We start from the raw sequence: 17,853 nt of genomic DNA, 5'->3' as shown, positions 1-17,853 counted from the left end.
CATTCATTAAGGAGCCTCCCAGAGAGAATAACAGCACTGTTTAGAGACCCACGGTGGCACGAGGACCATGATCAGGTACTGTAGATACAAATTATCAATTGTATGAAATGTAAAAAAAAGATAGCAGTACTAACTATGAATAACTCAAAAATATAATGCAATTAATTTTTGAAACTCATTGGTGATTGCAAGGCAAAACTCACAGGTGAATTAACTTATTCTTGAGATTTGGGTTTTTGAGTTTGTCCGAACTGGATGCAGGCGAATCCGTTGTCTATCAATTTTTGTTTCTAATATTTAAAATATTTGGTTTAAAATTCATAAAAAGACATAATTATTAGTAATTACCATTTTACCAGTAATTATTCTTTTTGAAATCTCATTAAATCATCATCATTAATGTACCCATACGTTAACACATTATTAATACGAAAATTTACCACATGTGTTTAATGTTTTTAGAACGAAAATTTCCTGGATAAAACACATTCACTATATTTATTTACTTGTATTCCTCGAAACACAGCACAATTACACGCAAATGAATACATAAACTCAAAACAACTGCTTCAAAAAGCTCTTGGTGAACAAAATTGATCACCACATGGAAAAAAGCCATCACATCTAGTCCAAATGCTCTTGCACTTGACTCAGTCTGTTATGCGGCACTACAAATCGAAGTGATTTATCATTGAATTTAAAGCTATTTGCGTTTTGAAATAAATTGATTTGTCGTTCAAAAATATGTACTGTATAACACCTTTAAATCAAAATGATTATCATTTGAATTGGCACCACTGTTTTCATCCATTGAATTTGATTAGTTCTGGATCAACAATAGAAAAGGGTCCATCAGCATTTGTAAACAAACCGTTCCAAAGCCATTTACTCACAAATCTAAGGCCACCCACGCAAACCAACACCATCATCGGATAGGGGAAACTTCTACCTACACGATGATGATGTTGGTTGGGGTGGACGGCCTTCGATTTGTGAGGAATGGGCTTTGGAACGGTTTGTTTACAAATGCTGATGGGCCCTTTTCTATTGTTGATCCAGAGTTTTTCTTTTGGAAGCAAATCAAACTGAACATTGCATTAGGTCCTAAGTAACATTAATCGATTCTCTTCGTCGACTTTCTCTTTCGTTAATAACTTGAACACATAACCGTTTCTTATTGTGTTTGTGATATTAGTTGCTAGATAAAAGTTTGTTTTACCGATCTATGTGCTGAAAATACCTGGGAATGTCTTTACATGGCCGTGGGGATACAAAGAGAAAGTCGACGAAGAGAATCTGTCAATGTTACTTAGGACCTAATGCAATGTTCAGCTTGAAATGTCAAAAACGCACATGACAAACATTACTCGCGAAGATGGCAACCCTAATAAAAAAAACCCGAATTTATCCACCTATGGTGTGATCAGACCCTTCTTACTTATTCATGTTTATTTATTTTATTGTCATTATCAGTGACCAAGCCCCCCACCCCCGTGTCATCCAGTGACGCTACGCCACTGCCTGGGGGTACCCGGAATATATCCGGGTGTAGTCTATTTGGTGAGGCTGCCAATCACCTTATCATCGTATTTTAATGTGATTTAATGGGTTTTAATTCAATTCATATTCAAGCAACTTCCCCGGGGTACCGGAACATGTCCAAGTGTGTCCAATGTTGTCTGGAACACTTAATACGACTTGCATTGATCTTATTTTTGAATTCTGTAGTAATTTGATGTGTCGCATGATGGTTTTAATACGTTTTCCGTTAAATCCAGCGTGAAGGCCCATGTTCACCGGATCTTATTCCGGCCATATCTCCGGAACCGGTTCACCGATTCCAAAACCGTTCAATAGCGTTCAATGGGACCCCAAGACCTATCATTTGGCGCCAAGTTTGTCCAAATCGGTTGAGCGGTTGCTGAGAAACGTGAGCGCATTCATTTCGTTACATACACACACACATACACACATACACACATACACACACACACACACACAGAGCTAACGAACAGGCGGCGTCCAGCCTACTGGTGGAACGAGGAAATTAGCACCCTCCGGGCTACTTGTCTTCTAGCCAGAAGGCGTGCTCAGAGAGCAAGAACAGAAGCAGACAGAGAGGAGCGCAGGGTGGTGTTCCGAGAGGCCAGGGCTGCACTGAAACGAAATATAAAGCTGAGCAAGTCAAATAGTTTCAAGGAGTTGTGCCGCGATGCCGATGCCAACCCCTGGGGCAATGCATACCGAGTTGCGATGGCGAAGATCAGAGGCCCAACGATGCCGGTTGAAATGTGTCACAACAAGCTGAAAGTCATCGTGGAGGGACTTTTCCCACAGCATGACCCAACGAACTGGCCACCTAGACCATATGGCGAGGTAGATGAAGACAACGTTGAACAAGTCTCCAACGAGGAACTCATAGCAGCAGCGAAAGGGTTGAAAGCGAATAAAGCTCCCGGCCCGGATGGAATTCCCAACGTGGCGTTGAAGGCGGCGATCCAGACGTTCCCGGAAAACCGCCGGGGGATCCTGCATCGTATAGGCCAATATGCTTGCTGGATACTGTAGGAAAGCTCTTGGAGAGGATCATCCTCAACAGGCTGACGAAATGCACGGAGAGTGAACACGGATTGTCGGAGAGACAGTTTGGATTCCGGAAAGGGAGATCGACGGTGGATGCAATTCGGACAGTGATTGACAGAGCCGAGAAAGCTTCCAAACAGAAGCGGAGAGGAAATCGATACTGCGCCGTGATTACGATTGATGTGAAGAATGCATTCAATAGCGCCAGCTGGGAGGCCATCGCCAAGGCGCTCCATAGAATGAGGGATCCAGACTACCTCTGCAGGATTCTAAGTAGTTACTTCCAGAACCGGGTCCTGGTCTACGTGACAGACACGGGGCAGAAATCGCTTAGAATCACGGCGGGGGTTCCCCAAGGCTCCATTCTAGGTCCCACGCTGTGGAACGGAATGTACAATGGCGTGCTGACGCTCAAGCTGCCCAAAGGAGTTGAGATCGTTGGCTTTGCGGACGATGTCGTCTTGACGGTAACCGGTGAGACGCTGGAAGAAGTGGAAATGTTGGCGGCCGAGGCGATAGATACGATTGGTAACTGGATGCAAGGAGCGAAGCTGCAGATAGCCCACCACAAAACAGAAGTGATGTTGGTCAGTAACTGCAAAGCAATGCAGCGGGCAGAAATTACCGTTGGAGAGCACACCATTGCTTCGAAGCGCATGCTAAAGTATCTGGGAGTGATGATCGACGACCGGCTAAACTTTAATAGCCACATCGAATATGCTTGCGAGAAGGCGACGAAGGTCATCAACGCAATAGCCAGAATCATGCCGAACAATTCTGGTCCAAGCAGCAGCAAGAGACGTCTTCTGGCTAGTGTGTCCTCATCAATACTAAGGTACGGAGGTCCAGCCTGGATTGAAGCGCTGAAAACGAAGCAGAACCAAAGGAAATTGAGCAGTACGTTCCGGCTCATGGCCATGCGAGTCGTGAGTGCGTACAGAACAATTTCGATGGAGGCAGTATGCGTATGATGCGGTATGATCCCAATCGGCATCACCTTGGCGGAGGACTACCAGTGCTATATGACGAGAGAAACCAGAGGAGTACGAAAAATGGTGAGAACGGAGTCGATGGCTAAGTGGCAGCAGGAGTGGGATGCAGCAGAGAACGGTAGATGGACACACAGGCTAATACCGACTCTTTCGACCTGGGTGAACAGGAAGCATGGAGAAGTCAACTTCCAATTGACGCAGTTCCTGTCTGGTCATGGCTGCTTCAGGAAGTACCTGCATCGGTTCGGACACACAACGTCACCCTTCTGTCCGGAGTGTGGGAATGTGGAAGAATCACCAGAGCACGTGGTCTTCGAATGTCATAGATTTGATGATGTGCGAGAGGATATGCTCGCCCTTAGCACGGAGAATGTCGTCGAAGAAATATGTCGAGAGGAGGGCACCTTTAACGCCGTCAGCAGAGCAGTAACGCAGATCATGTCAGCGCTGCAGCGAAAATGGCGGGAAGACCAACTAGAAAGTAGTAATGTGCTCACACAAGTGCGAACTGAAAGCCGAAGCCGGGAGAACTCTCCGTCAGAGTAGGCTGTATCCACCACCAGGGATAACCGAGTAGAACGTGACGCTGGGAGCTAAATGGCTCACAAATTGGAGAGACGATCAGCGAACTGGAAGCGCCAATTAGCTGAGGTAAAGTGAGGTGCGTAATTCACGGCCCCCTCCGAAGTAATACGACAAGTGATTCCGGGGGAAAAGGGCAAGGCGTCTAAGGAGGTTTTAGTGCGGTAAGAATCCCACACACCATGTCACTGCGACTGTGCGCCCAGTCGTCAAGCGGTGGCACGATGGCCTTTTTGAAGGTTTCCTCCTTGCCAAAAAAAAAAAAAGAAAAAAAAACACACACACACACACACACAGACATGTTCCGATCTCGTCGAGCTGAGTCGAATGGTATATGACACTCGGCCCTCCGGGCCTCGGATCGATAGTCGGTTTTTCAAGTGATATCTATACCCTTCTTTGTAAGAAGGGTAAACAATACGTTACCCGAATGATAACCCAAATAATAGAACTATTCCACAAACGGTTTGGATGATACGCTGAACACGTCGTTAAGCAAAATAACCATAGACATTTGATTAGGGAAGTCAACAACAAATGAAGTCAATTGAGAGCGATAATTCTCCATCTCCACCCGTAATAATTTGCGTTCTAGAGCGTGAGTAATACGAAATTGTAGCTGTTTTCAATAAATGTGTATTATTCAGATAAGTTCTATTACAAAACATTGTCAAACTTATCAAATTTATTGCTTAATGTCTCGTCTTGCTTCTACTAAAAGCCTTGCGATCTTGTTCAATATCACTTGAAAACATGTGATCTGGGTAATGTTTTATGGTCATATTATGTATAACATATAACAAGGCTTGCAGTGTGAACAAGGCAATATATATATATTTATATATTAGATAAATTAGTTAAACTTAAAGTGTTAGATTGTTATTATCAGTATGGTTGAAATTTCGAGCTCAAAGCACAGCACATGAACAACGATCTGCAATACAATATAAAATGAAGTGATTTTCTGTTGATTTCATCGTGTTTCGATATGATCTCTTCCAAGGGATCGGCACATCGAATTGCAATGTTTAGAAAGTAGTGCAAATTCAAGGCATCAGAAGGCATCGGAAGCTCTAAATTAATAACTGTGGAAGTAGAACACTAAGTTGAGAGCACGCAATAAGCTAATATGCGATATGCAATAAGCTTGAAATGCGAAGAAGAAGAAGAATAAGTCACTACTTGACTAGCCTATTGGTCCCAAGCAATTCGATTAACGTGCCCCATTGTAGTCAAAATTCTAGTACTACACTATGTTTGTTTAGATTCGCTATGAAAGTTTGACAGATAAAATAAGGGGTTCGTGGATGTTCCTATGTTTCGAGGGGTGCATCGATTAGCTTGGGACCGAAGATAGTACCAGATCTGAGCTAATAAATTTGAGCACGTTTCTTCGGGACCTTCTAGTCTTAGAGTTACCTCTATGGTAGCATCGTGTCTCATCCTCTTTGTTCCCCAAACCACCGTGAGAGTAAGTCATGCGTCAGTCTCTCTCCTGGGATGGGCCTTTTCTTCTGGCTGCAATACGGGATTCCACAATAAAGAATGTATTTAGAAGAAATGAAGACAGTTAAAATGCAAAAAACTGTCGATTCTGATGTCGTGCAGAACTTTATGGCTAGGGTTAAGGCGAAGACATCATATCAAGAAGACTGGCAACTTTGCCAAAATCAAAGCGACAGATACAATAGCGCTGCGCTTGAGTGAAGGTGGAAGCAATGCATAGAAAAATGAGCAAATACGCAAACCTTTCTTCTGAGGATGTAATATTTGCTATCAAATTCGTTCGAAGCATTTACCTTTGAGCGGCAGATGACGCGATTATACCTGTCCCATAGCGTTTGTTCTGGCATCACTGCAGCACTTCACTCACACCTTTGGAGCTAAGTGCATTCCTACTCGTTGCCCGAGAAACGTCAACGGCGAAGTGAACAGTAGAAGAAAGAATAGTAAATTGATAGGCAGTTTAGAGTTCAGTGCAATTGATTTTTATGAAGAATTAGGAAAATTTTGATGAGTTAAGACGGAATTATTCTTCCCTATGTTGAAATTTAATTATGCTGTGCGATTTAGGTTCTGCTCTGCTACAAGATTGTCCCGTCTGGCTCCAAGGAAGTGAATCAGAGTAGCATTATTAAGGAGAAAACTAATGTAAGTTAGCTTTTCGATTGTTTTGCATTGTTTATTACAAAGAATCAATTGCAGCTTTGAGCTTTTGTCTCATCGGGAAACGGTGTCTGCTGCAGAGATTTTTCTCTTTAAACCATCCGAACAGCGTTCGTATGAGAAAATGGAAGAGCTGCCAGTCTTCTTGATTTGTTGTCTTCGGTTAAGGCAATGTTTGCGCATTCGGATATAAATGCGAAGTTAATTAAATGAATGATGCGAAAATTAACTTTAATTGTTTCGTTTTACTCCCTGAACATTTGGTGAAAATAGGATAAAAACTCGAATTTTGTGTGTGCGGATTTTAAACGGTATATACCTTGTGTATACACCCTTTATGGGGCAAGTACGAAATCAGTTTTCATAGCCAAAAATTCTATCAATGCAGATAGGTCCTTTGGAAATGTTCATCAAGACTTCTCCGTGTGGGTGTCAGCTATACAGGGAATCAAAATTATATTATTAAATAAATCATTAGCACGAAAACATGACAAACGGCTGCGATACGAGGCCTACGTTATATGCAGAGAGGAACAACATTCCACATTGTTGCAGAAATCCATCGCAATAAATGATATGACAAATTATATCAGCAAATGTATTTGAATATCAAAAAGTGAGCACGCGTGCTGAGTGCTCCTCGTTTTCGATAATTGTTTATCAAGTAGGAACCTGCAGGAACCAACCGTAGAACGTTCTACCGCAAGTGCGTGTTCCTCGGCATCACCTGTTTGCCCAAAGTCGCCCTACTCGAATCAAGTTTCTTAATCTTCTTCCTACCGTAATGCCACACATGAAAATAAATATTGAGCAATGCTTGTAAAACAATCTCCTGACCACAATCAGCAAAGTTCATGTTATTTTCCATACGCGACTCGCGTTGCGTTTGTCATCGTCGTCGTCGTCGTAGGCTCGTTGCCTGCTCGAGATATCGTGCCTTTGCGCTTGAACTGGAACGTTTTTGGGAGTTGATGGAGTGAGCAAAGCAAACAAACAAGTCCAGAATAAAAAAAAAAATGCGAACAGATAAGATAAGGGAGTTCGCGGTGCTACACTAATTTGAACTCGCGACGCAGGCCTGGGCAAGTCACGTTCGACGACGGCGGACGACGGTGCGGTTGGATTTGTGGTTTATTTGTATGCTACCCTTGACATTTTTCCCGATGCTCACCCGACGTGTGTTTTTGACTTAGATTCGCGCCAATTTTTAGATTAGCTTGTGTCGTAGAAGGAATGCTGATTAGAATATGAATGGCGGAATGAATGGAATGGTTATAGATAATGCAATTGATCGTGGAGCAAATCCACACCCAACCGGGAAATGTAAGATACTATTGCAGATTTGCATGAAAATTATATAGAATTTGCAATGTTGCGCTGCATGAACAGACTCTGAATGGTGGTCGCCGGAAAGCTTTGTTTTCCCAAATGCATTGCGTCCAAGAAAATCATTTCGTGATGATTTTATGTAAATATATGCATTCTGGAAAAACTTGCTTGTACGCTGCAGTACATTGCAAAAACCTGCTTTAAGGTTCAATTTACTTTGATGCATTTTCGAAAAATTCAAAAGCAGTTTTTTTCGACGCATTCTTTCAGATTGCTACTGCTCTTGAATTTTTCGAAAAAGCATCAAAGAAAATTGAACCTTAACATTCCGTTGGTTGTAAGAGACATTGTTTTGCGTGAAATTTTGCATAACTGTGCACTATTGGCGTTGACGGCGACTCTGTAGCTCTTTACTCCAATGAGGAAATCCATAAGCAAACGTCAGACTGTGCGTGAAAATGGCGGACTTTGTACTATCCATTCACTCCTCCGAAAATTCTCTTAAGAAACTGTCTATAATTGCTGGAAGAGAAAATTTTTCGACGGTGCCGTCAACGCCAATAGACAATGAACTAAAGTTTGTGTTGAAATTCGACCATTTTAACTATCATGCCAGCACCATATTTTGATGGAGTATGATGAGTACCTCGCTACTACCGATACCTTGCTACCAAAGGGAACTACGGAGAAAATGAATTTAACTACCTTTGTTTCTATGCACGTTGAGTGCTATCTTTTTTCTCTCTTTTGCACACTTGTACTTTGACACAAATAAACACGTTTCGCTTGAGTTCGGTCGCGTCTTTATTCCGCTTAGAGAAAAACCTTTGCTATCCGTTTTTACTCCGGTTCCGCCTATCTGCTGGTTGTCTGTCCTTCAGGTTATGGGCCCAGGCATCCGGGAGTGTGAAGTAGTGAAGTGTTTCGGTGGAGTTGTGGTTTTCCGGGAAGTTTCTGAGTAGGCTTTTCGAAGAGATTTGTTGCGGCGCGATACCTATTGCGAAAGTGTAAATACAAAATGGCCGACGGCTTGAAGGCATCGTTTGCCAAGCTCGGCAATGGAAATTAAGCCTCGTGGAAGTTCCGCATGCGATCTTTGCTGGAACGAGAGGATTTGTGGGATACGATCGGTCAACCGATGCCGGAGGAGATCGATGAAGAATTTCCGCAGTGGAAGAAGAACGATATCAAAGCGAGAGCGACCATCGCTCTGTTCGTTGAGGACAGTCAACTCCGCTTGGTGAAGAAATGTGAAACGGCTCATCAGATGTGGGAAAATTTGCGAGTGTATCATGAGAAGGCCACCATCGGTAACCAGGCAATGTTGTTGCAGCAGTTATGCTCGAAGAATTTGTGCGAGGGCGGTGACGTCGAGAGGCATCTTGAAGAAATTGAGTGTTTGTATGAGCGCCTCGACAATCCGGGGGTGGAGCTCAGTGAGCTGTTGCGCATAATTATGATTTCGTGACGTCGTTAGAGAATCGACCGCAGGAAGATCTCACGATGGATCTAGTGGTAGCTCGGTTGCGTGACGAGTACCAAAAGCATGCGGGTCCCAGTGGACGTGGTGACAACAGTGAGAAAGCGCTGCGGGTTGCCGACAGAGAAAAGCGTGAAAAGAAGTGTTTCTATTGTTCGAAGCCGGGACATTTTCAGAGAAACTGCCGTAAATTTCTCGCGGAAAAGGTGGTAAAAATGCAAGTGAAAATCGTAAGCCGACGGGATCCAACCAGGCTGTTAAGCCGAAAGCAAAACAAGCCCAAGCGGAGGGCGGCGGTGGTGATCGTTCGAAGCAAGCGGTCACGGATGATGTTGTCTGTGGGGCCGTGTGCTTTATGGCCGGTGACGTTATTCGTGGAGCGTGGACGATCGACAGTGGCTGCACGTGCCACATGACCAACGACCGTGAGTTTTTCGTGGATTTTAAACGCGGAGCCGTCGTGGATGTGACCCTGGCGGATGGAACGAAAATAAAATCGGCCGGAGTAGGAAGTGGCGTAGTTATGGGCGTGAATGCCAAGGGTGAACGCGTTGCAATTACTCTCGAGAATGTGTTGTTGGTTCCCTCGTTGGAAGGCGGGTTGATCTCTGTCCGGAAACCCGCAACGAAAGGCCTCACAGTAGTTTTTGGGGCAACAGGTTGCTCAATCAAAACGGCTGATGATACCATCCTAGCCGTAGGCGAGCTGGTCGGCTGCCAGTACAAGTTAAAGCTGGCAGAACAGTGTTTGTCGGTTGCGGGAAATCATGGTGTGAACTGCCAGCATACGTGGCATAGGCAAATGGGTCATCGCGACATTAGGATTTGGCCAGCGGAATCAAACTGACAGATTGCGGAGAACGGTTGGTGTGTGAGTGCTGCCTGAGGGGTAAGTTGGTACGAAAGCCCTTTCCACAGGTTCAAGACCGGAAGTCGAAGCGGCCGCTCGACATCATACACACCGATCTCTGCGGGCCCATGGAAAACCCTACGCCAAGCGGGAACAAGTATTTCATCACCCTAATCGACGATTTCAGTCGGTTTTGCGTAGTGTTCCTGCTGAAGTCGAAGGACGAAGCTGCCGACAAGATTATGGAATATGTTCGGTGGGTGGAAAATATCTTCGATGGGAAGCCTTGTGTACTACGTTCTGATGGAGGAGGAGAATATGTAGGCGAGAGGCTGAAGCAGTTCTGCAGATCGGAGGGCATACAGCAGCAGTTCTCGACTCCCTACTCACCGCAGTCAAATGGAGTAGCCGAGAGAAAGAACAGGTCCCTCCAAGAAATGGCCTGCTGTATGTTATTAGATGCCAACCTTCCTAAGCTCTATTGGGGAGAAGCGATTCTCACGGCCACGTTCATCCAGAACCGGCTTCCATCCAGAGCAGTTGAGAGGACGCCATTCGAGTTGTGGACAGGCAACAAACCGAACTTGACAGATCTCCGAATCTTTAGATGTGAAGCGTATGTTCGTATACCAGACGCCAAGCGCAAGAAATTTGATCCTCGATCGAAGAAGCTTGTGTTAGTGGGCTATTCCGGCTGCCACAAAGGTTTTCGCTTTCTTGATGTCGAAACCAATCGCATAGTCTTTAGTCGAGATGCTGAGTTCCTGGAGCTCCCAAAAGGATCCGGGCTGCGAGAGGAGGCAAGCGCGCTTCCGGATATGCAGCAAGAGGAGCGGCGTGTTCCAGATGATCCAGTGATGGAGAGTGAAGAAAACCCAGTGGTAGTGTTTGAACACAGTGAACATAAAAAGACGCAGGAAGAAGAGCGTCAGTCGGTGTATGAAGACGCAGAAGACACAATTGATAGTGACTTTCCTGGCTTTGAAGAACAGAATGATGAACCGGAAGTGCCAGATGGAGCAGTGATGAACCGCCAACATCGGCGTACGCGTGGTGTGTTACCAAACAGGTATTTATGAGGACTTTATTGTTGGACAAGTGCTACATGGCGAAGAACCCAGTGACTTTCGTGATGCATTGAGTGTACCTGTTTGGCAACGTGCTATGCGGGAAGCGATCGAAGCACACAAAGTGAACAGTACGTGGGAACTATCGGATCTGCCGCCGGGCAAGAAGGCCATTGGTGCGAAATGGGTATTCAAGATAAAGCGGGATGAGACGGGCAGCATAGTGAAGCATAAGGCCCGTATCGTCGCACAGGGATACTCACAGTGTTTCGGCGTGGATTTCACGGAGGTGTATGCACCAGTCACGCGGCAGGCTACGTTGCGTGCGCTGCTCGCCGTTGCAGGGAAGAAGCAGCTGTTCCTGAAGCAGTACGACGTTCGAACGGCCTACGTCAACGGCACCATCGAAGAAGAGCTGTATATGCAGCAACCTCCACGCTTTGCGGTTCCAGGGCACGAGCAAAAGGTATGTAGGCTTCGTAAAAGTATATACGGGCTGCGCCAGTCCGCTAGATGCTGGAATAAAGCATAACACTCTGTACTCCTTGAGCTAAACTTCAAGCCAAGCGCCGCAGACCCATGTCTCTACATACGATACGAGAAACCGTTTGTCGTCATTTTAGTCTACGTTGACGACTTGTTGATTGGCAGCGCAAGCGAATCCGATATAGCCAAGGTATATGAGAGTCTCCGGAAGAAATTCGACGTTACTTCGCTAGGCTCCGTGCGTCATTTCTTGGGCTATGAGATAGGGAGAGAGGGATGCTTCTACACGTTAAAGTTGTCAGCGTACATCGACACATTGCTGTGTAAGTACGGCATGGAGAACTGGGTATACGTCAGCTATCGAAGACAGTAAGAGGTTTGTAGCTTCAAGAGTCAAGTGGACTGTAAAACCGAAAGGCTCAGCGTTTGCAGAAATAAAGAAAAACACATCCGCGCGCGTGAGCTTCTTAACTAAGACTAATTTATTTCCTTTCTCTTTACATTGGATGAAACTTTAGGGAGGCAACAGTGAAGTTAGGTGTGAAGGCATTAGATATGAAAACACGGTAAAAGTTGGATAGTGGGAAAAACCGATAATTGTTCCGTTGTACATCCTCCCGCCCGTTGAAATGCTGCATTTCAAACTTCCGGAATAGTTTCGGGATTAGCCGCATCTTCTTCATCTAGCGGCAACAAGCACACATTCTTCACCGCTCGTTTGATGATCGAATCCTTCGTCTTCATTGTAACCACTCGCACGTGGCCATCCTTGCCCGGATGCAACTCCGTGATACGCGCAAGACTCCACTGAAGTGGAGGTAGATTATCGTCCACGATCAACACTAATGCTCCAATCTTGAACTTGGTGATCTTGAAATCCCGTTGACGCCGTTGAAGCTCCTGGAGATAATCTGTCGACCAAGTCCGCCAATACTTTTGCCTCAAGTCCTGAAGAACCAGCCATCTAGACAACCTGCCAACCTTGACGTTTTCGTACGATGGTTCTGCCAAAGCCTGAAACTCCCGGCCGATCAAAAAATGTGCCGGAGTAATAGCTGTCATATCGTTTGGGTCGTCCGATGATGGAATCAATGGGCGCGAGTTCAACGTTGCTTCAATTTGCGCCAATGTCGTTGACAATTCTTCATATGAAAGTTTGTGATCGGCCAGAATCGGCCGGAGGTGAAATTTGGCGGATTTCACCCCAGCTTCCCATATCCCTCCGAAGTGCGGACTACGGGGAGGTATAAAAGACCAATCGATGTTTCGCTGAACGCAAAATTCATTCAGCCTCTTCTGATGCATTTCCGTTTCGAACAGCTTGGCAAGCTTCGCAAGTTCGTTATTTGCACCAACGAAGTTGGTGCCATTATCTGAGATAATCTTTGACGGTAGACCCCTTCTGCTCACAAAGCGTTGAAGCGCTGCCAAGAACGCATCGGTTGAAAGACTTGAAACTGCTTCCAAATGTATAGCCCGCGTAGCCATACACACAAAGACGCACACGTACCCTTTGGTCATCACACCTTTCCTAACAGAAACCGCAGCCTTCAGTGTGAACGGACCGGCGAAATCCACTCCGACGTTGGCGAATGGATACGTTGCTTGTACTCTGTATTCTGGCAAATCTCCCATCAACTGCGTCGCTCTCTTCGGGTTTGCTCGATAGCAAGGTGTGCACTTATGGATCACGTTTCGAATAACAGTCTTGGCTCTAAGAGGCCAATATTGTTGCCTCACAACAGCAAGCAATGCACGCTGACCAATATGCATGTTGCTCTTATGGAGATATCGGACAATGGCAATCGTCACTGGATGGTTTGCAGGCAGAAGTAACTGATGTTTACTGCCGTAAGGAATCTGAGCGTTTCTAATCCGTCCTCCCACTCGAAGTATGTCATCCTTCTCATCGATGAAAGGGTTCAAGCATTTCAACGGGTACTTGAAGTCCTTTTCCTCCGTCAACGCTCTTATTTCCTTTTCGAAACCTTCCCGTTGAACTAAACGCACAATTAGCAGCACTGCACGTTTCATCTCATCCGCTGTCAACAACCCTTTGGTAAGTTGCCTTCTTCCACTTCTGATGAAATCCGTAAAACGAATAACGTAGGCCATGGCTCGTTGCATAATCGAAAATCGACTGATATTATCAAATATTTTCAGTCTGATGCAGATAGTCAAGTTGAGAAGAACGATTCCCCGCACTTCCGGGATAATCTCTTCCGGAACCGGAGGAGGAGTGTCGATTTTGAACTTTACCTGCTTCAAGAATTCTGGCCCTGTCCACCAAATTTCTTGACTCTGCAATTGGTTCGGTTGGACACCTCTTGAAATCAGGTCTGCCGGGTTCGATTTCGACGGAATGTATCGCCAATCATATCCGTTCGTCAGCAATTGGATTTCCTTCACCCGGTTTCCAACGAAAATCTTCAGCGTTTCTGGAAATTTCTTGATCCAACAAAGCGTTATCTGGGAGTCGCTCCACAAAACCACGGATGAAAAGTTTATTTCCATGGCATCTATCAACTTCACAGTGAGACGAGATAGCAGAAGAGCTGCCTGTAATTCTCCTCGCGGTGTCGTAACTTCTTTTTGTGTTCCTTTTTTCTTCGGCAAGATTCTCGATTTACTGCATATCAATTTCATTTCAGCTCTACCGTCATTGAACACTGATCGTGTGTAGAGACAAGCCCCGTATGCAAGATCGGATGCGTCGGAAAATCCGTGTAATTCTACAGCAATACAACCTTGCGTCAGCACGTAACGTGGAATCTCCAATCCGTTCAACTTCTGCAAATTGATCCGAAATTCCGTCCAGAGCACCACCAATTCTTGCGGTAGGATGTCATCCCAATGAAATTCAAGAAGCCACAGCCCTCTCATAATCAGCTTTGCCGCAGTAAGCACTGGTCCAAGGAAACCCAGCGGGTCAAAGATCTTGGAAATCTCGCTCAAAATTACCCGCTTTGTCAGCTGCACCGACGTTGATGACTCCGGAATATGGAAAGTGAATAAATCACTACTTGGGTCCCACACGATTCCAAGAGTTTTCATCAGACAATTGACAGTCGCATCATCAATCGTCACCAATTTTTCACGCCTTTCTTCGGGAACCATTTCCAACAGTTCCTTCGAATTCGAACACACCTTGTGTATGCCGAACCCACCGTCGTGCAGCATGCTGGTAATCTGCCTCAGTAGCTCCATAGCTTCCTCGAGCGTATTCGCACCAGCAAGCATATCATCGATGTAGAAAGATTTTTTCACAGCCGCCGCTGCAAGGGGGAAACGCTCTTCTTCTTCATTAGCAAGTTGCCTCAGTGCCATCGTAGCCAAGAACGGTGAAGATGCAAGCCCATACGTCACTGTCTTCAACGTATAGACTTTCAGAGGTTTATCACGGTTAATTCTCCAAAAAATTCGCAGAAAATCTTCGTCCATCCAAACCTGCCTGTACATTTTCGGGACATCTGCACTCACAGCGTACTGAAACGTTCGAAATTTCAGGTGAATGGAGACCAAATCGTTCTGTACTGTCGGACCAACCATTTGAGTTTGGTTGATAGACACTCCGGAAGACGATTCCGCTGAACCATCAAATACCACCCGCAGTTTAGTTGTGGTACTAGTTGGCTTCAAAACACAATGATGGGGAACGTAGAAAGCTTCAGTCGAATCTTCGGTCGATGAGGGCGTAATTTCAACCATGTGACCCATTTCTTCATATTCGCTCATAAAAGCAACGTATTGCTCTTTCAGGTTCGGATCCTTATCCAGTCTTCGTTCGACAGCCAAAAATCTTTTCCTGGCCATGCTTTCAGAATCGCCCAACTGCTCCTTCGCCTCGTTGAATGGCAGCCGAACGAAAAATCTTCCGTGGTCATCTCGTCGGTATGTCTCGAGAAAATGAGCGACGCAAGCATCTTCTGAAGAATTCTCTCGAACCGTCGTTTCGTCATAGGAATCGAAATGCCAAAAACGTTCAAGTAACTTACCGATATTATCCTCAGTTACCATCGTACATAGCGAACCACCAACGCCTAGTTGGTTAGTTGGAATCAGACCACTCACAATCCAACCAAGGGATGTCTCCTGCACTGCTGGCAAGTTATCAGCCAAGTTTAACTGACCGTGCTTGATCAACTTGAAGAAAAGACCAGATCCAATCAGAACGTCTATCTGACCGGGAACGTTGAATCCGGGATCGGCAAGCTCGATTTTTTCTGGAATCTTCAACTGGGTTACCTCGAAGCGCTGCATCGGAAGCTCGCCCGTAATCTTTTTGACCACCAGGAACTCCAAAAATGGTGACTCATATTCACTTACTTTTGATTTGATTCTTGCGTGTACCTTGAACTGAATGGCCATCTGATTACCACCAATCCCAAGAATCGTGTAGTTAGCTCGCTTCTGTTTCAATCCGAGTTTCGAAACCAATCCTTCCGTGATAAAGTGCTTATGCGAAGCAGAATCTAGCACTGCTCTGCACTGCATAACTTGCTTTCCCGTTCCGCGAATCAAAGCAAGTGCTGTTGCCAGCAGCGTATCTTGATCAGCGTCTACGTTTGAGCAAAGAACTGATCCGTTGTTGACTGGCACCGAAGATGTGCTAGCCGCATTCGCCGTCGAGCTATCTAGCCTAGGAACACCACTTATCTGCTGCGGTGAGGGTTCCACAGACTCAGAATCAGCTGGATGTAGGGACGTATGATGTCGTTTTCCGCACCGTTTACATGAATGTTCTGATTTGCACTTTCCTGTTATATGGCCCCGTTCCAAACAATTGAAACAGGAACCACTCTTCCGAAGGGAAGTGTACCTTTCGCTTAGGCTCACTTTTTTAAACGCATCACACTTCCATATTTCGTGATCACCATTACAGTACGAACACTTTGCACTAGTAGTAACAAGGCTGTGCACTTTCGAATCCATCTTTCCCACAGGACGCACTATCTTCACAACCTCCGATGGAGCCTTGCTACTACGGCTGATCTTCTCATACACTTTACACCTTTCTTTGAGAAACTCCATCGTTGATTTATAATCCGCCAGTTCTTTGTCCTTCTGGTTCAACGCCCACGCTTTCTGGGTATCAATGTCGAATTTCTTGGACAGCACATTCAGCAGCATCATCTCGCCCAATCCGTTGACTGGTAACTGTAGGTTTCTAAGAGCATCGACGTTCTTCGAACATGTGTCGATTAGTTTTCGTAGACCGGTCGTGCTCTCCTTCATCATCGCAGGCAAGTTGAACATTGCATCGATATGCTTGTCAACAATGGCCTGCTTGTTCTCGTAGCGCTCACGCAACGTCGCCCAGGCAGCATCGTAGTCATTGTTGTTTATGATGTCCTGGTCGATCACGCCAGCAGCTGCACCAACCAACGAATTTCGCAAATGGTACAACTTTATCGCCGCTGATTCCGTCGGGTAATGAGCCATTACGTTCTCGAACATATTCTTGAACGCAAACCAATTTTCAAAATTGCCGTCAAAAGTAGGCAATGGAGTCTTCAACGGAGGAACGGAGGGCAAGTTGTTCACGGGTTGCACTACTGCCGGCACCATCATGTTTTTTGCTGCAGCATCAATGCGTTTCGTAATCTGCACAAAAAGTCCACTATACAGCTTTTCAAACTCGATGAATCTCATCTCTTCTCCATAACGCACTTCTTCACTGGGGTTTAGGTCGTATATGCGATTTTGTAGGTCGTTGTACTCAGTGTAAGCACTGTCCAACATTTTCATTTGCAGCTGAAGATAATGCATATCTTCCGCGTTTGGATGCTGCAACGCGATCTGGATGCGACGAACTTTTCTGTCCACTGTATCCTTTTTTTTCACCAGTACAGTCATGTCTTCATTCTTCTTTTTTCGCAGCTCTACTTGCTGCTGACGACGTTTCTGTTCACTCACGGGGATAACAGGCTGTGGTTCGTCTTCCTCTCCACTTTCGTTTTCCCTTTCACTCTCGTTTTCCGAGTTCCTCGGATCATCCTTGTCTTTCTTGGGTGAATGCATGATCGGCGCCATTTTGCTTTCAGCAAATCAACTTCACAATGGCGGTCACTCCGAAAATCAATCAAACGAATACGCCGATCCTGTGGCGTTCTTTTCCCGTTCAAAATCTTTTTTCACTTCACGAATTCGCGATTTCCACGCTAGGAAATGCGATCAGTTCAATTTCTTCCGATTAACTACACATCCGGCTCGAAGGACCAAAAAATGTAGCTTCAAGAGTCAAGTGGACTGTAAAACCGAAAGGCTCAGCGTTTGCAGAAATAAAGAAAAACACATCCGCGCGCGTGAGCTTCTTAA

The 17,853-nt window shown here is 45.3% G+C and overlaps 1 protein-coding gene across 1 annotated transcript; it reads right to left on the bottom strand.

The window, feature by feature from the left end:
• Positions 1-12,174: 12,174 nt before the first annotated feature.
• Positions 12,175-17,568, bottom strand: LOC135699811 (uncharacterized). Its single transcript, XM_065220157.1, has 2 exons — positions 14,283-17,568; positions 12,175-13,973 (listed from the first exon to the last, which is right to left on the bottom strand). The coding sequence occupies exons 1-2, from the start codon at positions 17,566-17,568 to the stop codon at positions 12,175-12,177; spliced, it is 5,085 nt and encodes a 1,694-aa protein (XP_065076229.1).
• Positions 17,569-17,853: the final 285 nt, after the last annotated feature.

This window comes from Ochlerotatus camptorhynchus, unplaced genomic scaffold (assembly GCF_037179485.1).
Source record: "Ochlerotatus camptorhynchus isolate MF236.1 unplaced genomic scaffold, CSIRO-AGI_Acam_v1.1 ptg000116l, whole genome shotgun sequence".
In the NCBI taxonomy this organism is placed as follows: Eukaryota; Metazoa; Arthropoda; class Insecta; order Diptera; family Culicidae; genus Ochlerotatus; species Ochlerotatus camptorhynchus.
The sequence above is the reverse complement of the archived record's forward strand: the minus strand, read 5'-3'. Positions and strand labels throughout refer to the sequence as shown.